A 21,378-nucleotide genomic window follows, 5' to 3' on the forward strand; every position below is an offset into this window, starting at 1 on the left:
TCCCCTCCTCTTCCTCAACACACATGCTCTGATTCCCAGAGAAACCAGACACACATCTCTCTGCTTTTGTTGTGATTTGTTTTTCTTTTTGCGTCCGTGTCTCTGTATATTTTCTCACGGCACTCGTGGAAGTGTCCACTGTCACTGTCACTACAACGACAACAGGATTTTCTCATTTGGGAACGCAAACAAAGAAAAAACAAGCAAAGGAAAAAAAACAGCCTCCTCCTTTCTTCTCCCCCACCCGGCCCAGAAGCGGGTTTGTCTGTCAGTACTGTGGTACAGTGGACTACAGTATGCGCCCCTCGGTCGGCTGAGGCAGAGGGGGCCCAGGTGCTGCTCAGGGTCCCACCTGGAGAGGGCTGCGGCTACATCGAGAACGAGACGCTCTAGGTGAGTATGTGTGACACTGAACTGATCACAAAGAAGAAAATGATGTCAGTTTGTTATTATAGGTATATTTTACAGTAAGTTGATGAGGGTGTTATTCAGTACACTATGGTTGCTGTGTGTGTGTGTGTGTGTGTGTGTGTGTGTGTGTGTGTGTGTGTGTGTGTGTGTGTGTGTGTGTGTGTGTGTGTGCTAGTTTGCAATGCCTATCTGTTATTAGTGTATTATGATATCTGTAGACTGGAAGCACTTCATCATATTATCAGTTGCTGGAAAATATGACGGCATGTGCAAAATGCATTGTCTGTTATATACAGTGTCTATATGACAGCTTGTTCAAATGCTTCTTCTGTGCTTTTGATTATTGTGGTTTTATATCTAAAATCATTTAAAAAATATAACATGGTGACACAATATGTACATTAACCCTTTAATGAATATTATATTAAACAAAGCTGGCAAGTTGCAGCCATTAGAGTTTTGGAGAGGGGAGGAGAGGATCGTTGTTTTGTTTGTTTGGAGCTAAAGGCAGAAAGACAGTTGTGTGGACCTGTAATAATTGTACAGGTGACCCATTTGACCCTGAATAGGCTCTAGATAATGTGTAACCTGTTCTCCTAGGGTGTAAAGAACAAGCAATCTATCATGTAAATACGTACATACTTATATATTTAACTAGACGTGAGCTGCGACTGGCAGGTTTATGCAGCTTGAAATGACAGCGCATGGTTATCACTTTGAAGTTTTAATGGGACTGCCTGGACTGGGACCAGTTAAGTAACTCTAATATGGGATATTATATGTATACATATAATATAATTATATATATTAGGGGTTATGTGGGGTGAATGTGAGTGACTCCCGCCCTTGTTAGAAAGCTACCATTAGGAATGTATATACAGTATAAACTTTTAGCACACAAGAGTGAAATCCATCAATCCACCTAATATCAGACTAATGTCTAAGAGCCAATGTTCCATTTAGGACTAATTTATTAAAAATATTTCCTTCTCACTAATATGTTATAATATAATTAGTAAGAATTAAATGGAAATATCATACAGTTACATACATCATATTAGTTACATAAATTAGAAATGCACAATTTGTACAAATCAAAATAAGCAATATTTTCAATATGTTCAATCTTTGCACTTGATAGACAATTACCCATTCTGGGCGGGAACCCCTTTTGGTGTTTTACCCCTTCAGGCCGGGAACCCATTTTGGGGTTCTGTACAGTATTTACAGTATTAAAAATTTGAAAAACGTTGATGCTGCTATATAAATATTTGAAGTTTTTCAGAAAACTTAGGTCAGGATTTAGAAGTCCTTTTTATAATCGGCATCAGGCCTAAATGTATGTTAGCCACACACAAAAATAAAGAATACAAATAAATGTTGGCAATAACTATTTTCTTTTGTCTATCTATAAATTCACTGTTAACTTTCTTTCTACAAGAACACATCTCTCTAAATTCACTGTTGAACAAACATGTTGCTATGAGCTTTTCATGTTATTCAACCAGGGGGGCAGTCAGACAGATATTTTGTGAAGCCACTAAGGAAATCGGGACATCCTGAAAGTTCATATAATGGCCTGTTGTGGCGCTGTCATTGGGCCCAAAAAAACCCATAGAGGTCCATGTATTTGGGCCCAACTTCACCTAGACTGTATTACCTTAATAAACATGGTCATGAATACTTTCTGCTTCCAGTCACTAGTTTAAAGTCTCATTTCTCATGTCATAATATTCTTTTTGGAAAATTATGGTCCCATTTATTAAAATAATTACCATAAAGTCGCGTATGTTCTGAGGGGCGTGGCTACCGTTACAGTCTATGATTGGGAGCCACCCCCCGTTCGAGTCAAAATAAAAACCAACTAAGAAGAAGGGGGGAAGTCCCGCCTCGTTGTCTGGGCCAGCCAATGGGCCAGCTGGGCCCAAACGGATCTAGAAAGATGGCGATTTACAATACAAGGACTGACTGACTTCATCTTACGTCCATATCAGACCCGGCGAACGCTTTGTCCATATTTTTTTACAGTCTATGTATTCAACACATACATATTACATACTGCACAATATATAATATGAACACTATTCCCAACTACTACTGCATTATAAAGTAGAGAAGATTCATGCAAATTCACTACTGTATATGACTGCAGAGAATATATTGTCCAAAGTTGTATGCTTACAACAACTTGAAACCAGAAATAACTTTGTCAGGATGTGACACTTACTGTCTAACTATATATGTTGTCAATTTCAAACTTGACCACTAAGTTCATTTAATACATGAAGCTATGATGGCTCCACGACATGTACTGTTTTTGTGTGTTTGTGACTCTACTACACAGGGCTGCTGTGTCTGTATATTTGTAACTTTACCTCTCTGCAACTCTCTATAAATACCCTTTTGTTATGTCTTTGGAAACTGAGAGAACAATGCACTGTGAGTTGAGAAGCTATTGTGCAAGGACACCCTTTTCAAAAGTTCCTTTTACATCTTACAACTTACCCTAACAGGTACGTATTTGTCCAAAACAGCATACTGTTTGCAAGATACTATCTACAAATTTTAAATAAATCACATCATTCTCTCTCTCTCTCTCTCTCTCTCTCATATATATAAATATATAGTCAAGGATGTTTGTACAGGGCGAGACTGGGCCACACAAATAAGGCCGGGAATGTAAATGAGGAGCGACATCATGTCTGTCCAAATTGACATGAATTAGAGCAGGTAGATAATCCAGCTGATCAGTCAGTCTCATGTGGTAATTAGACAATTTCTAGAAATTGCTATGTGTGGTTCACTGTTTTCCCTATTGCAAGGTGTGGGTTGCAGGAATCCGCAAGGAAAAATCAATGACATACAGTACAATGTTTCCAATTTGTTGCGCCCATACAGTAAGCTTCAGAGCGGACATCCCCGACCCCACTATTCATTTCAATGGAAGTTGCTAAGTGGTGTTTGAAGGACCCGGAAGAACGCTCTACTTCATCATTTTTTATTTGGACACCAATATTTGGTGTCCAAAATGTGGAAGTGCTAACGAGCACTCCGTGTTAAAAAAAACACCCAGCTGTGCGGGGTTTACTTATGCTATATGCATGTGCAAAAATGCATGCCTGCAGTTCCAGCTTTGGCCAGTAGAATTTGGCGGCTTCAACATTGGCCATGCAGCCGCTCTATTGGCAGAAGTAAAAATAGAGGTGTGTTTTCAACCTGGGGCGGGCCAATTGATTGACTGTGAGGATATTGTAAGTGGGCCCCCAAATAAAAATAAACTTTAAGTACCGGTAGGCCATAGATCCAAGCTACTATAGCTCAATCGATTGATTGATCATATACATGTGCTCTGAGTCATGAAATATCATAAAGCTGATTGATGGTCATTATCATTATCACAATCATGACTCATGAGGTCCTGTGTTAATGTGGTAAAGACAGGTAAAAACAAAACTAAAAAACAAAATAAGAATGTGTTTCTCCAACAGACACAGTGAAAGTATTCACATTGGTGGCGCTGCTATTGGGTAAATGCAATTGGTAACGGTAGTGTTCACAAAACATTTGATGCTGATCGATGTAGTAGTGTCCAAGATTATTACACACACACACACACACACACACACACGTGAGGAAGTTTCAGGTTCATATCTGAACGCACTCCTGAGAACTGAATCACACAGGCAGGTTAACCATCATGGAAAGAGTTAATGTGAGAGGGATGGAAATAGTGTGAACAGTAAAGGTCGTCTATGACCTGTTGATGACGACCTCTCTCTCTTTCTCTCTCTCTCTCTGCATTTTCTTGTTAACCTCTGGACAGGCTCTGATTGACTGCTTAAATATTGACTCTGAACCACATTTGGTCACGAAGGTCATGCTTTGCATGTGTTTATGAATGTGTGAGTAAGAGACAACGCATGTATGACCTGCTATACTGTCTGTCTGTACGTGCGTGCGTGCGTACATGCATGTTTCTGCACGTAATACATGTACAGTATAGAGGAAGAAAGTCTAGCCATATAACAATTTTGTCTGGCTTTTTTCCCCTCATATACTGTATGAAAGAGGAACCAAATTGTTCCAGTTCTGTGCAGAGACTCTGTGTTCTCTAGGCCAATAAAATGATGTGTTTGCTGAGGAAGGAAGAGAGGATATTGAATCTGCACTGGAGCTGAATAGCTGTGGTTTGTGGAAGAGCACACAAACCATTATCATAGCAAAGGGAGAGCTTGCAGATAGGGAAAGGGGAAGCAATAAGCAAAAGACAAATAAATTGAATCTTTCTGATTTCTTTGACTCCAAAATATGAAGGCGATTTCATTTCAACACTCAAAGATGACCCTAATTGAAATTCAGCACATTTCAATGTGATATGGCTGGTTACATTGCCTCTTCAACATCAATAGTACATACACCGGTGTATGTCTTTCTGGCCCTGTACAGCTTGCGATGAATTACCTACTTATCAAGAAGCTGTCACCTCTGCAAATAGCAAAGATGATATATTATGTCATTACTAATCTCTATGGCCTAATAGTCAACACAGGCTGACTAGGTTGTGTAATATTTGCTGTCCAAAAAGGGATCACAGTAAAATCCTAAGTCCCTAAGTGTATTTTCTATTATGCTATTTACTACTTCATCAAAATGTGAATGTGTCTTTGTTGCTTATTGTATGATAAATTATGTTTTTGACATGTACATGTGTACACATTTGAAGATGTATTGTTCAATTTGTGATGAGTAACCAATGAGGACTGTTTTCCATTTGTCACATCATATAATCATGTCCAGTACGTCAGAGCCCATGTAATCTCTAGTTCTCTACGTCATTTATTGACTGTCTGTTCACTGGCGTCAGTTGGGTTTCATGAGTGAATCGTGGTAGATCATAAACAGCTGAACATGGCACAGATGGAAATGTGCATGAACTTGCCAATGGGTCTGCTTAGGTTCAAACTTCAAATGTTAATTACAATTAAAGTCCAAGACAGAAAACCTCTCGCTGCTTCTCTCAGGAAGGGACCACATGGCACACTCCAAGGATGGACAGGAAGGACTCACTTAAGGCTTAATTTTTAAATTTTTCTGACACACGTTTTGCCTTGTTGGCTTTGTCAGGTGCTATGTAAGGGATAATATCTGACTAGGTGGTCTTTGTCGGGAGATAATTCACAGACAGGGAGTTTAACCACAGAGGCGAAGCCGAGATGGTTAATCACTCTGAAGGTGAATTATATCCCGACAATGACCATCTAGCCAGATATTATCCCGCTTATTACATGGCTACCAGGGGGGCAGTCAGACAGATATTTTGTGAAGCTACTAAGGAAATCGGGATTTCCTGAAAGTTCATATAATGGCCTGTTGTGGCGCTGTCATTGGGCCCAAGAAAACCCATAGCCCCATAGAAGTCCATGTATTTGGGCCCAACTTCACCTAGACTGTATTACCTTAATAAACATGGTCATGAATACTTTCTGCTTTCAGTCATTAGTTTAAAGTCTCATTTCTAATGTCATAATATTCTTTTTGGAAAATTATGGTCCCATTTATAAAAAAAACGACCATAAAGTCGCGTATGTTCTGAGGGGCGTGGCTACCGTTACAGTCTATGATCGGGATTCCCCACCCACTCGAGTCAAAATAAAAACCAACGGAGAAGAAGGGGGGGAAGTCCCGCCTCTGGGCCAGCCAATGGCCAGCTGGGCCCAAACGGATCTAGAAAGATGGCGATGTACAATTCAAGGACTGACAGGCTTCATTTTACGTTCATGTTAGACCCGCGGAACACTTGTCCATATTTTTTCCCGGAACGGTCGAGATATGACAGAGATAGCATGTGGGGGTCCCCGAGGGGTCCGTGTGGGGGTCCCCGGGGGTCCCAGGAACATCCAGAGCGCCAAGAACTGCCCAGGGCTCGTACTGTAGTGTACTGGCCACTTTAGGTGTTACAGCTTTCTCTGCTCGGACATACATACAGACATACAGTACGGACACACATAGCTCCGTAATGGAGCGGAGGCACCACTCAAAAACTAAAGATCTCCACCAGGCTGGGTGGCCTACCCAGGGCTGTGTCAGTCATGGGGTGCAGCTGGCAGGTCGTGGGGAAGAGGCACGGGGAGTTAGAGATTGTACTGTACAGCAGACTTTTGGAGCTGTGCTAGAGGCCTCATAACAAATCATATAAAACATACTATTACAGGCAAAAGGTATATATCAAAGTTTTATGGTCATCGTGTGTAATTCATTTGGTGGAGAAATCATGTTTCTGCAACAAACATTTGTAGCAATTGTGGTGATCCCATTTGGATGTAAGTGTAAGCGGTTATTACTCTGTGTTGGTCAGAGGCCCTTTAAAGTTGGGGTAGATAGGATGCTGTGTTATAGGCCAAAATATAAAGCGGCTTGTTATAGTGCCACCATGAGACTAATTTGGGGGTTTGGGAGTTTGGGAGTGTGCATGCACAGTTTGATGCTGCTTGGTCCAGTGGCGTCTGCGATTAGCTGTACACAGACGGACATACAAACCTACAGGGGCGAAAACATAATCCCTGCCTCCCAACCTGGTGGCCTGGCGATGATACGCAAGGCTGGTGTGTACAATTTACGTGCAAAAACGTCACACAATGCAGCTTTAATCGCTTTCAACCTGGTGTCCCTATTTTAGGCATGTCATTATAGGCGAAACAATTTTAGAAATAGAAAAAAACACTAAAGTGCCACTAAAGTGGTCCGGGCGCATGCCACATATAGGCTTTGGCCCGACAGCACGTCGCATATTCGAGTCCCGTTCATGACGACCTTTGCTGTATGTCTCTCCCCTTCTCTCTCTCCCTCTTTCCTGTCAGCCTTCACTTGATACTATCAACAAAGAAAGACAAGGACACTAGATGAATGTTGCGAACTACTGCTGTGTGGACAAATTGCTCATCCTCTATATTTAAGGTCTTTGCTTATAACATTCCTGGCACCAGATCAACAGTTATTTCATCCAGGAGTCAACCTGGAAGAGAAATCTAGACGTATCACCTCCCTGTGAACTTTAACGAGAGTCAGCAGGGAGTACCTGGAAGCACTGATCTGGAGCCACTTGCTATTAGTCTGAGATGAAATCTGATTGGTTGGTCCTAGTTGTAGAAGTAGTAGAAGTTTCTCAAATTGATGGAAGTTGCACTCTTATTTCTTGTATATTCTGAGCCAAGATGTAAAGTAATAAAATACAGTGTTAAATTCCAGGATACAATTCCATGGCAAATTGGCAATGGCAAGTAGTTTTCGAGATATCTTGTTTGGAATCAAATTGATGGACGGACGGACACACAGACAGACAGACAGACAGACAGACACACAGACAGACAGACAGAAAGACACACAGACAGACAGACAGACAGACAGACAGACAGACAACGCAACAATCATGTTTAATTCAAGTGAGCTCTAATATACATGTTATGTCTGTGGCTCTGTGATGTAATGAATCTGTAAAGTTGCTGATCCACTCATGATAACTGTCTCATTCAAATTTTGTGTCCAGCTGGAAAAGTGCCTTACTTGTTGAATCAAGTTTACACTTAAGTGAACAGGTCTCCCAATACACTGCGGCCCCCTCTCACAGCTAGCTAACAGTCAAGTTCCAACAGGTTGCGCGCATGTGTGTGTGTGTGTGTGTGTGTGTGTGTGTGTGTGTGTGTGTGTGTGTGTGAGAGTGAGTGAGTGAGTGAGTGAGTGAGTGAGTGAGCAAGCATGCGTGCGTGCGTGACTGCGTGTGCATGCACGTGAGTGTAGACTGTGCACACACAATATGCAACTGTACATAGGCTCTTCCTTGTTCCAGGGTTTTCCGCTATTCATAGCTGATGCAAATTTTGTTCTCGTTTAAAGCACCTGCTCTCAGGCCTGAACAGAGAAATGACTTGGCCCCTGAAAAACTGCTGTGAATGGGCCCTCCCCAAGCCATCTTATCTCACATCAACGCATGCGCTCTTTCTCTACTACAAGAGCAGATTACTGCAAACTGAGAGAGACTTACTCATGATGCACGCTATTGGCATTCAGTCACACTCAAACGTTATTGAGCTTTACCTGGCTCATTGTGTGGAATGCATATACAGTATGTGAGTAATGAACATTTACATGTAGAGTGCAAAATATGGGTCCATGGTTTTCAACCAATTAAGCCCTATATACTTTGTCGTATTAATAACGTAAATAGCAGATCTACAATCTCACAACGCTCTCTCACATGTGATCTTGTAAATCGGTTCATTTAGCTATTGACAAATTTTAAATAAAAAACAATATTACCAATAATAGGGATGCCAATATTAATGTTGATAATGGCACACAGAAGGTGGAATATATTATTCATTGAGCTAAAATGGGCTACTGAGCTCAAGTGGGCAGCAGCAGCTCAAGTGATTTGGAATCAGGTGCCCTGGCTCGACCCCCGGCTCTCGCTGAGTTAGTGTTGAAGCGTCCTTGAGGACTACAAGTCACACCTCCCTCCACACAGCCGCCTTCCTCTCCACAATAAGCAGTGCACCAAAGCATTATGGTCATTGTAGGAATTCAGCAATCCAGTCAAACACACATAATTAATTATTTTTCTGGCCATAGGGTGCAAATTTCAAATTGCGCTACTGTTATCTAATACAAATACTAACATTGAGTTGTTGCACGTAGCTTGAACACACCCCTCTAGGCCTGGCCAATCAGACTAATTGGCCAATCAGACACAATCAGCCAATGAGATGTCCTGGGCAGCTGGCGTAGCCGTCTGGGTACCTTGGCTGGTAAGGGTAATCTAGTCTGGCAGTGTGCCGCGGGTTCGATTCCCGATCCCGACGGCCTTTACGTGTCACCCACCCCCCCCCCCCCCATCTCTCTCCTCCCATTTCCCGTCAGCCTACTTTCATATATCCCTCTATCAATAAAAAGAGAAAAAAGGCAAATAAGAGATATATGTGTCAAACTTTACATTATATAACTGCATTTTTGGATTTGAAATTGTTGGATGGCTGTGTTTGGAGACTGGGAAGGAAGGAGTCAATTTGGTGACCTCTAGGCCGAATAATAACATTGAGTTGAGACCTCTTTTGTATAACTTAACATAAAATGCATGGAACAAAGAACAATGAGTTCTTAACAGCCTCACTTCACTTTCTCACTTCTGTTTGCTTAGAAAGAGTATTCAATAATAAAAGTGTGTGGGTTGTTGGTGCATGCAGTGTGTGTGTGTGTGTGTGTGGGTGGGTGCAAATAGTATTCTGCTTTTACTTATATACCTTCAGGCTTCAGTATGATTTTCCAGAACATGTTATTCACACAGGATTTTATCAGTTAAAAATATATCATCACAGTTGGACTTTAATCTTTATATGTCCAAAACTGTTGCTTTTCAGGAAATGGAAAAAACATGTGTTCCAATCGATCAATGTAGTTATTTAGTCACCAGTCCTTGATAATAGTTTTCATTGGTAAATATTTATAAAATACGCAGACCGATTTAACCACTTTCAACCTGGCATTTGTGTTTAATCTGTGGTCTCATTATAGGTAAAACTTATGAGAGGTTTATAGGGCAAACTTTTTTCACACTGACAACTGGCATTAATTTATGAAAGAACTGGTTTCTGCAATGATATTTAGCATACCAAAATGTTGGGCTTATTTCATGCTTATTGCGGTCTTCCTTGGGCTCAGCTAAATCAGCTTGTGGCAATGGATGTGATGATGTGTTCTTTTTGGCAACACCCATCATACACAGATGGTACTGGATACAATCCACTTTTACATGTATTCTGTTTTCTTGGGTACTAAAAATCAGCAATTTGTTTGTTTGGCCAGTAAACAAGTGTCATCCAAACCCTCTGAAGTGTTTCTGGGTTATCACCAGGCCAAGTCAAGCCAAAAGACAGGGGAAGTATCCCTTACACTACAGGGTGTGCTCTGACCTGTGTTTTGTTTGGATTCGTTCCTAAACAGTAATAGATAAAGGCCTATTGTCAGTGATGGATGGTCTCTGTTGGAGTCATTAATCACCACACCGTAGATTAAATCTATAAGAATGTTCCTGTCAGGTGCAATGAATGCGCAGATATACCGGCTGAGTCTTCTGCATACAGAATACAATTAGGAGTATGTGCATATTGCCTGACTATTCACATTGTGGAGGGGAGAAATATACTGTGAAATACTGTGAGCATCCTAAAACTTTGCCTGGAGTCCTTTGTGGATGTCCTGGCCCAAGACATCACAAAATATTGATTAGAATGTCATGTTAACAATGAACACGGTATTGTTCATCTCGCCGCACTATACAATCTTGATTCAAAATGAATAATTCTATAATAGACTAGACAGACTAATAATAATAATAATAATAATAATACACCAATAATACCATTTAACAAATGCACTGAGGGTGCAAAGCGCAAACCCTACCCTGCAAATAGATAACGTATCCAGCTCTACTGTACATCTCTTGATTGTGACCTTGACCGTTGACCTTTTTGTCCCAAAATATATCATCTCTTTGGGGCCGCCTACTGATCATTCCCTCGAAGTTCAGGAAAATCTGCCCATACGTTTTGTAATTATCTAGCTAACGAGCAAACACACAGACAGGACCAATTACAATGCGTGTCAGGGTAATTATAGTATTAAAAGGGGATGAAGGGCACTCTCCTCAATAGCATTGTGTCATCAAGTCAGTAAGGCAGAGAATTAGATAGAATAGAGAAGAGACATAAGTGAGGGCCTCAGGGAGATGTGATATAATCCAGAACGGGTAAACGTTATTACAAAAGCAGAAGGGTCAAAGCCACTAACTCATGTCTGAGCAGTATATATGTTCCCCAAGTTTATTTGGGGTTGAGGGAGCATACACTGTAGGGCTTAGAAAACAGATACGCTTTCCATTAGAACATTTTAAATTGCCAATATCCTGTTGGGAAAGTTGAAATGACTGGTGGATTCAAAATCTAATTTAAAGAAAACATTTCTTGAGTAATAATAACAGAGAAAAAAAGAGGGGAACTTTTGTCAATGATGGTGTCTGGTTATGAGTTTACTTCATGCCGAATACCACTAACAATCATTTAATCTTTACAACCATGTCTTCTGTACTTATCTATAACATTTCAACATTGTGTTCGGTTGTAGCTGTTCCTTGGAGACATGCATATACAGTAGGCCATCAATCTGTCTGATGATAGCACTTCTAGGAAGAAATTCAATTAATTATGCTCTATGATGAATGAGTGCATGTTAGTAGATATGTTAATAGAGAGTTCTGTTAAATCAAGTCTACTGTATGTTATGAGATTCTCTTTTTACGGAGTGGCTCTACAGACTTATCAGAGGTCAGTCTGTCTGTGTGGCAGGAACAATTCTTGAAAACTGATCAGCGCCAAATTTATATATTTCGAAATATCGAATAAAGAATAATCATAATGGAAGACATTAGGGCTCTGATCAGGCTGAAAGCTTGCCCAAAGACGACTGATAGTGGATGCATGATGTCACAGACTGGCCTTGTGAAGTCTGAAATCCACTTTGGAGCCACGTCGTTCCTACTGTATGTGGATCCAGACATCTATGATTTTATTGTATAAGTGGATGCTTACTCTGCGTGAGAAAATGTGTTAATTTAACTCTGAGTGTACAAATGTAACCAAATTGTTGCTTGAATTCCATTTACTGTACATTATTTTGCACTCAAATGGATAAATTAACTCTGAGAACTTGACTGTGTAATAGGCAGAAGGTATACGCCTAGGCTACCGTCGGTCCTTTCCACTTTATTTTCCTTGTGTAGCTATAATGGCCATTATCTCAACCATTATAATGCTTTGGTAAACATTGTTGAAATATCCTCATTCCTTTGTTTCTTTGGACAATATTCACTGTGCCACCCAGCTTCTGCATGATTATTGTTCTCAGCCTTTTCTTTACTCTACAGTATACTGTGCATTCTTTTCTTTCCCCAACGATTGTGTAAGAGTTAGCCCGGTGAAAGTGTTGCACAAACTCTTCTCATGTTTGTTTAACTGTTTCACACCTGATACCTAGACTAGAGCACAGTGTTGCGGGGTAACGCATTACATAAGTAACATTATTACGTAAGTAACATATTACATAATGACATTTCTTAAATGAGCAGCATTTGCGTTACATTGACAAATTGGGTAATATTATTACAGTTACAATGTCAACTATGCCATTACTTTCAGAAACTATTAGTTTTAAAGCTTGCAGTAAGCACACTAAACGTGTCTACCATACGCTCCAGTGATAAGAGGGTACTGTAAGTTCTTAATTGTTTGTCGTTAATTTTTGATTGACTGATTGATTGATTGATTGATTGTGTAGTGTTATAGCGGATGTCAATGTTGTGTGCTACAGGATGTAATGATTTTACAGTATGGTACCTGTATGTTGTTTTTTGTTGAAACGTGCAATTCCCGTCAGTGTATCACTCAAAATCCCCATACATGCCCCCATATACTGTATGGTGCCCAGGTCTCGTGACATCACTATGACATCTGATGTCCTCTTCAATGTCTCGCTTTTGACTGATAACTGTCCATTCAAACTCTAGACGGGCCTGCCCCAAAGTTATTTGTGCAGCCGCGCCCGGCAACAGGCGAAAACTAGAGTTTTCAACAGGCCCGAATATTAAGGCCCGGCCCTCATCAAACCTTGTAAACTCAAGAGAATGTCCCCGCTACCACCTGTAGATCTCCATATATGGAGCTGACGTGTTCTGACATTCCATATGTTGATCTGACCTCATCAAACCCTGTACACTAGACATGCTCCTTATATGGCCAGTACAGAATTCATTCCATGTTGATCTGACCCCCCCCCCCCCCCCCCCCCCATGCCAAAGCGCCAGCACTCGCCAAGGTTTAGTATGTCACTGCGTTCATGTCTGTGTGCTGCTGTGTTGAACAGGCTGTGAAAACAAAATCTCCTTCTGGGACAATAAAGTCAAATGTAATCTAATCCTTACATTGTATTTTGTCTTCTCTGTCCAGGTTGTTGAAAATGCAAACTTCAACTGTCTCACCAGTGACCAACTTCATCACAAATACAACCAGCACGACCAAATCTAAAGATCAAATACTCATTCAGAGTATGTATAACTAGTAACTACGGTAGACTATATTGTGTGTGTGTGTGTGTGTGTGTGTGTGTGTGTGTGTGTGTGTGTGTGTGTGTGTGTGTGTGTGTGTGTGTGTGTGTGTGTGTGTATTTGTTCACTGTCTATGCATGAGCATTTCTGCTTGTTTAAGTGTATTTGACTTATGTTGACCAACAACATGGACATTTCTGAAACATAACAGAGCAATACTAGCTACAGTGTGCCTCATGGAAGTTGAAATTAATAGCACATTTTGACTGTAGTTAAGATAAGCAACCCAAGTACGTCAGGAGGTTTAATCAGATGGACTGCAAGGGTGTGGCAACAATACCATTTAGAGCGTAAATACTGTCTGTACAATCTGTACCGCCGTAACAGCCATATTGGGTTAAAGTGGTTAAACAGATTTTGATGCTATAATTAACTCATTTTGCTGGGGACCCCACTGAGAACCACTGTAGTACAGCATGCCTGTGAATAGTCTCCAAAAGCTACTAGTCACTATGACAAGTTAAAAAACGGTCACCATGTGAATGAGATGAGATATGAATAAATATCTATATAGCACCAGTGGGGAAATAACTAGTAAGCTCTCCTCAACTAAAACAATACTTGGTTGTCTAACGGCCATAGGAATTTCTTGACTAATCGATTAGTTGATTTTAACCAAGAAATATGTACAATTGAGTTTGCAGTATACTGTACAATCATGCAGAGACCAGCTATTTCAAGTTGGTAATGTTGATTTCACAATGGCTATTGTACACTGGTATATTTAAAGGGCTATATTCTAGAGTTCTAGACCCTCCAGAAACTGCAAAAAACAGCAACTTTTTGCATACTTGGCATTTCAAAATTTTCCACATATTTCGTCTCGCAATTTCGCTGCATAAAATCCACTACAATCCTGCATATTTCATCGCAAAATCAAAGATTTTAGTCTGCATAATCAAGGATTTTGCCCGCATTTTTCTAGATGGTCTATATATATCTAGAGTTTACAAAAGGTATGCATGGAACAACGATTATTATTAATAATATATATAAAAAGAACATCTAATCAGCTAACAAAGTCTTTGTCGAATAAGATCAAACAGACCGATTCATCGATTACGAGGGCAAGCCCTAGAAATAACACTGAAGAAAATATGATGTGTGTCTATCTGCTTTTCACAGGTTCTGGGGCTATGATTGCTGTCATCGTCATAGGGATCGTCATAATAATAACTATTCTGCTCATCATATTAAAAACTTACAACAGGTACGGCAGCATTCCATCAACACAATGAATGGCCTTGTTTCCATTGCTCTCATTAAACTACTGTACAAATTAAACGTGATGCTATTTTTATACAATCCAAAGTGAATGAATCGCTTTCTCCTGTCACTTCAGCTGTTGCTATTTCCACTGTGATAAATGAGTTCACTTATGTTCATCATGGTCTCTATAATTATGTTAGTTACTTTTTAGCTAACTTTTCACACATCGTTGCTAATACAGTAATGGTAGGCCTGTAGTGTATACAGCATTACACGTTACAATTACTCTTAACAATGACAAAATCTCTCTCACCGACTCCAGGCGGACCCATGAATCTAGAGTATTGGGGGCCAGTGGGGGCTCCAAAACACGTCAGAAGAAGATGTCATCATGGACTGTCCAGAGCAGCGTACCAATGGGCAACATTGGCGTCAGCTCTGTGTCGGGCAGCTTAACCAACCCATCCTCTGAGAATGGCTTCCACCTCCCCAGAGTGGACCTGAACAGCATAGAAACAAATAACATAGAGCAAAACAGCACGGCCAGTGGATCTACAGTGGTCACCATACATGGTGCTCCGTTATTAGACAACACATAGCAACAAGACTAGAGATATTGCTCCCATGATATATGGATAGTACATAACCTGGAATCAACTATGTGTTTCTTTCACCTGAAGTCACCTGTTACAGTGCGGAGGTTGAGAGCATCCTAACAACGGTTGACTGGCTCCTGTGGTAACAGAACCCATATAGTCAGTGTCAATCTCAATCAACTGAGCCACCGCTGGTTACCACAAGAATACCAAGAGACCTTATGGATGTACAGTACAGTACACAAGTATGAACAAAATGTTGCAATGCAATCAGTGGCCATACAAGATGGATGCAGGATTGAAAACGTACTTACTTATGCCTGACACCCATACTGGGGTATAGGCCGTTGACAAGGGACCTCCAGAGTTCTCGGTCACTGGCATTTTCTATCTGCGACCAGGATACAAAACAAATGAGTTAAAATTAACACTTTTTTGGTGAATCCCCTAATTATTATTATTATTACAGTCAGTGTTCAGCGCAAGAGAGACCTTCATCCCTCACTCTCTGTGCTTTTTGCAGCTGTTCCGACACTACTCGGTGACTGGAAAGGACCAAGGAGATTATTATTTTAGAATGGTTATGTTCTATTGGCCGCACTTAGTTGGTTGAATGAGTGTGTAGGACACGTCTGCATGGAATTGCAAGAACATAAACTTCTGTGAAAGCCAACAAAGATATGAAACAATATGTTGAATTGTATCCATTTAATTGGTTGCACTGTGTATATAAAAGTTACAACTAAAAAGTGTCAATTTTCTTTTGCCACTTAGAATTAATGAGTGTTTATTTATGAACCTATGTCTAGCATATAATTACAATGTGCAGATTAAAGAGACCACAGCGATTTTGTGAAAAGTTTATATTGTTTTGAACTCTATCACTGTGCTGACATTAATCCTTATAGTTAGTCTGACACGAATGGATTTTGCACTTTATTTTTCTTGTTCCATCCCTATGTTTTAATTATTATGTTCTTTCAATGAAATGAAAATAAATGTTGATATTTCTAAACATGTCTATTACTTACTTGAACTCAGTTGAGTGCACTGCATGGGCGAATGTGATATTAACCTCGCCTCACCTATACCTCGTCCTCGCCTCACCAGGCTTTACACCATGTCCATTGTAGGCGCCCGGCCATTTTGTTGAAACAGACAAGGATGCATTGCGCCCTCAACTGGTATACTCCATTCCTACAATTTATTAAATTACAAAGGGGCTGCATTCAAGATGGCACATGACATAATATGTCATCTTTTATAGCTTAAATTTGTCGATAGGCTATATATATTTTTAACCATTAACTGTTAATAGACTCGAGTCTAGGCCAAATTCCTCACAAAATAATTTATGTATTTCTGCTGACCGATAATGTGACGTCAATCAAGAACATTGTGTTAGACTTGAATGCAACTTCGCGCGATGGTTTCTGTTGGTAAGTAGCAAGCTTATAATTGCTGCTGTAGCCTATAGTGTATTTGACATTTTGTTGTGTTTTTCATAGGACCGTCGCTGCGTTTTCACAATTGAAATACTTTTTATTTTATTTTAAATGAAGCAATTCGTATATTTATTCATACATATTCTCTAGCTTACTTCATGCGGGAAAAGGGAAAATATATCGCGGAGCTTTCTTGGTTTGTTTACGGAAGTAGATTGCGATACATGTTGCCCTCCTCTCGGCTCTCGCTACAACATTAACAGATGATAATATCTGTAAAGTTACTTATACACATACATAACTTTTAGACAAGCCACAAATCGTGTCCGTTCTGAATCTGATCGGTACCTTCCGTGGCTGTCGTGTGTTTCAGTGGAGGTGTTGTGTCTGGTACTGGTTGCTGTGCTGTGGGGCTGCACCAATCCTTTCCTCAAGAGAGGAACTGAGGGGGTCGAGAATGTGAAAAGAACCAATATGGTTTCACAGCTACTGGCTGAAGTCAAGTTTCTTTTTCTCAATCTGAAGGTAATCTAAAGCCATTATGGACATATACATTTGGAATAGAAATTGATTCATTGAATAGAAGTTCTATTCCAAATAGAAATCAATTAGAAATTGACAGAAAACATTGCCGTGTGTGTGTGTGTGTGTGTGTTTTGTATACATCACATGTTACATGTATGTTACACACACACACACACACACACACACACACACACACACACACACACACACACACACACACACACACACACACACCCCCCATGGTCAGTTGTTTCATGATGACATGTACAGTATATTAATGGTTACTTATTGCTTAATTTGTCCAGTACCTGGTCCCATTTCTGTTGAACCAAAGTGGCTCATTGGTGTACTATTTAACCCTTGCTACCACAGGTGAGATGATATCTTCCTTCAAGGCATAATTATCTAAGGGCACGGTCATACCGCACTTTTATTCTACCTATGAGGGTGGATTCTGCCAATAGATTTCAATAGGAATGGAGCAGTTTGCTTCCATTTTTACGGATTTCTAAAAAAACGAAACGCTCCATTCCTATTGTAGAATAAAAGTGTGTGTGACCGTGCCCTAATGCTGCAGATTTTGCAGTCTATTAATCATATATTACACAATCATACAATTTAAAGTTTCTAACACATCTCTTTCTAACTTAACTCCATTCCTTCAGATTTATCCCTAGCTGTTCCTGTGACCAACTCACTCACCTTCCTCTTCACTCTACTCACTGGCAAGCTGCTTGGTGAAGAGTTTGGAGGCAGACGTAAGTTCCCCCTCATGACATGTTCTTTCACGGCCAGGCTGGCAGTATTGTGAAGAACAGTTAGCAACCTGTAGGAGTGATTCAACAGAAGCTGAAGCGAGTGTCTAAAAGTCAGTAAAGTAAGGAAAACCTTACTTACCTTAAGCCTCACATGCTGCTGCATATTCACCATTCCCATATATTACTATTACAATGTATTCACCACCCTTTGTTACAGATCTCCATTACCTTTAGCACAGCTCACATGGTCAGCACCAATAAACACTGTTTGCTTCGATAGTAGTTGCGTTGTTAATCAGAGTTGGTATTTACCAGTGTATTGATGTGTATTGAACCAGTTCAATACATTTTAATATTCATTTCATTTTACAAACACAGATACAATTGGTTGGTTGAAACAAACACCTTTATTCATCTCAACAGTTTAAATCTCATCATTATCATTACAAACAAACACACATACTTATGTATGGTAATTGGGATATGCCACTTGCCAGGGGTGTGTGCATTTTTCTGTGTAAGATATATTATGGCTGAAAACAGTTGTGTTGCTGAAAACATGATTAATATTTAATACTTACCTTGTGGACTATGATGATTTCTGTAAGGTTTGTGAAATGTTTTCTTTATTTTCACTAGTGATGTTGGTAAATGTATTGACAGTTGGTAGGTGCCACTAAGCAGAGGCCCAGGTTTGAATATATGAGTCACAATCTCAGTCTCAGGCACGAGAAATATGCGGACGGTGAACGCTGTCAAGAAACTGGAGGGGCATGAGGATGTAGAGGAAAGGGGGAATGGAGCTGAGAAGAACATCTGCTTGGACAAGAGAGGGTTTCTAGCATTTATTGCGATGGTCATAAACTGTGCAGTGGAAATACAGAGAAAGTCGGAAACGAATTAAAATGGTGCTGGATGCAGCCAGGAGGTTCTTGAATGTGTGAGGGCAGCGATGTGCCGAAATGCATCCAGTCTGCCGGAAATCAGGAGAGAGTGAAGAGGGGGCACAGTGCTGAGGAGAGCTCCTCTGCCCTTAAAAACCAGTTGTAGTCAGAATAGCTCTAGACTGCAAACTCTTTTACAATGTCAAAGAAAAAAATATAAACATATATACGGTACATGAAGCATAAAGAATGTGTGGGTATGTACATGTGGTTAGACAATGGTGCAAAAGAGTGGCAAAGCACCGGTATGTCCACATGGCAGCAGGTGTACGGTACATGTACAACAAAAAAGTATGATAGCAATTCTAGGACCTAATCATTTTGTCTATTATACTACATTACGCTCTCTAATTTCACACCACTATTCCTCTCTGTAGGAGCTGTTGGGGGAATGTTCCTAACCATGACTGGCATCACTCTGTGTGTGATCAGCTCCATCAATGGCAAGGATGCCTTAACTCAGCAGCACTCCAACCAGTCCACTGAACTGTAAACTCCTGACTGGGTGTACAAATGGAACCAGAAGGACCCTGAATAAAGGGTTGAGTTGCTATGCATTCTCCTAGACCTCCTCACTGGATGAGATTGTGGAGAACCAGGAGACTGAAAATGAGGACCGAAGACCGAGAATTTGCATTCAGTCTGGCACCAATGTTATGTCAACAGAGACGTGCAGAGAGTGTTAGAGGGGCAGGGGCGAGGGGCAGGGGCTGAAATCCCATAAGAGGGCACTTTTGGACAAAAATAGCAGATCTAGAAGCGCACAACGCTCTGCAACACGTTGAGAGCTTGTAGATCAGCTATTTTCGGGGCGCAACCCAGCACGCTAGTGGAGATGCGGTGTACGACCTGGATTTCTAAACAAATTTGTTCAACGCAAAATACTGTGTTCAAGTTCAGGAGACTCAGGGGGAAAAAGCCATACTCCTGAATTCTGCCTTCCGGCGTGGCATGGAAAGGAGAGGCATTTCTTTCACCACAGTAAATGCTGCATCCGTGGTCTGGAGAGGGCAGTTGTTTTACAGACAGGTAAAAGGTCAGGGGCTGAAGCCCCCTTTGATGTCCAGTGGCATGCACAGATATACACTAGGGGGTGCTAGAGCACCACCTGCCCTTGCCCTCTGGACAGCAATGTGCCCTTTTGAAAAATAACTTCCCCTTCCCCCCTTTTTTTGTACAGTATGTGGACCATGGTGACATTGATCAATTCTTGATAAAAAAAACTTCTAATATATTATTTATGCCCCAAAATGTATAAATCTCACACTATTAAGGCAACTGGCCGGTTCCACACACTGCACAAGGTGCCCTTTTTCACTTGAGCACCTGCCCCTCTAAATGTCTGTGCACAACTTGATGTCTATGTGTGCACGTCGCTGTATGTCAAAGTTATTTGTGTGAGAATGATGCCTGAAATGAACTTGGTGTGAGCTCACAAACCCAAGACCTAGTAGGAGCTCATGGGCTAAAACTAAAGGAGAGTTCACACAGGGTTCACTTCAGAGATTTATAGTCCTTGTATAGAATCCCGATTGTTAACTACTGCTCACCATGTTACTGCTATTCATACAAACACTATGGAAACCACATACAAATGAGTTTCGGGTTACACATGGAATCGTACTTCTCCGTTTAACAGGGCGTTTTACTGTTGCTGCTGTCTATCACATGTGGTGTGTGGGGGGGAGCAAAGGTTATGGCAGAAACATTGGGTCTATTTTGGTTACATCTATCTTGTGTTATGAATATAACAATGTTCACCTGACATTCCAGCTTAGTAATTAATGCTCATTTTTATATTTCAACAGTATCATTGCTGTAATTATTGCCTTCCTCAAAACCTGTTTATATAGATAATAAATATAAAATAATGCAAGAACATATATATATATTTTTTTTTGTCATTTTATTGAACAAATATTTAATAGTTTAAAAGATACAGTGAAGATGGCACCATTAGTGATAAGACATGTAGCTACATTTCTTTAATAAAAACCTTGGTGAAACAGATTTTCAGTTTGTTCTCAATGGCTCGTTGATCCAAAACAAAATGTTTTTCGTCCATAATGTCACAAAAAAAGTATTATTCTATACATGACAATCAAGGCATTGTCATGGTGGTATAGCTATTCCTGCAAATGGTGTTTGAGCAAGTTCATATTTTGGACTCTTGTCTACAGTTTTTGAAAATAAATGCAACACAAATTAATTTAAAAGTTATCATTCATAGTTCAAATAGGACTCGTTTTAATTTCACATTTATTTGGCCCCATATACAGTAGG

The 21,378-nt window shown here is 40.3% G+C and overlaps 1 protein-coding gene and 1 long non-coding RNA gene across 2 annotated transcripts; both read left to right on the top strand.

The window, feature by feature from the left end:
- The first annotated feature begins 43 nt into the window (after positions 1–43).
- LOC308329088 lies at positions 44–15,179 on the top strand. The gene is made up of 3 exons (XR_013965360.1): positions 44–393; positions 14,744–14,828; positions 15,150–15,179. It is a non-coding gene; the product is annotated as an uncharacterized lncRNA (long non-coding RNA).
- Positions 15,180–16,635: 1,456 nt separating this feature from the next.
- Positions 16,636–21,101, top strand: tmem234 (transmembrane protein 234). The gene is made up of 5 exons (XM_080783119.1): positions 16,636–16,862; positions 17,242–17,393; positions 17,699–17,765; positions 18,059–18,151; positions 19,473–21,101. The coding sequence occupies exons 1-5, from the start codon at positions 16,835–16,837 to the stop codon at positions 19,586–19,588; spliced, it is 456 nt and encodes a 151-aa protein (XP_080639245.1). The 5' UTR covers positions 16,636–16,834; the 3' UTR covers positions 19,589–21,101.
- The last annotated feature ends 277 nt before the right edge of the window (positions 21,102–21,378 follow it).

The sequence above is a fragment of the Protomyctophum bolini genome, assembly GCF_963924005.1.
Source record: "Protomyctophum bolini genome assembly, chromosome: 15".
In the NCBI taxonomy this organism is placed as follows: Eukaryota; Metazoa; Chordata; class Actinopteri; order Myctophiformes; family Myctophidae; genus Protomyctophum; species Protomyctophum bolini.

What these genes read in the sequence shown, in the direction of transcription:
- tmem234 (XM_080783119.1), top strand. Translation starts at nt 16,835, where the DNA reads ATGCAACTTCGCGCGATGGTTTCTGTTG. An exon ending in TTCTTTTTCTCAATCTGAAG is followed by an intron (nt 17,394 to 17,698) that starts GTAATCTAAAGC and finishes TAATTTGTCCAG; the next exon opens with TACCTGGTCCCATTTCTGTT. An exon ending in TGAAGAGTTTGGAGGCAGAC is followed by an intron (nt 18,152 to 19,472) that starts GTAAGTTCCCCC and finishes TCCTCTCTGTAG; the next exon opens with GAGCTGTTGGGGGAATGTTC.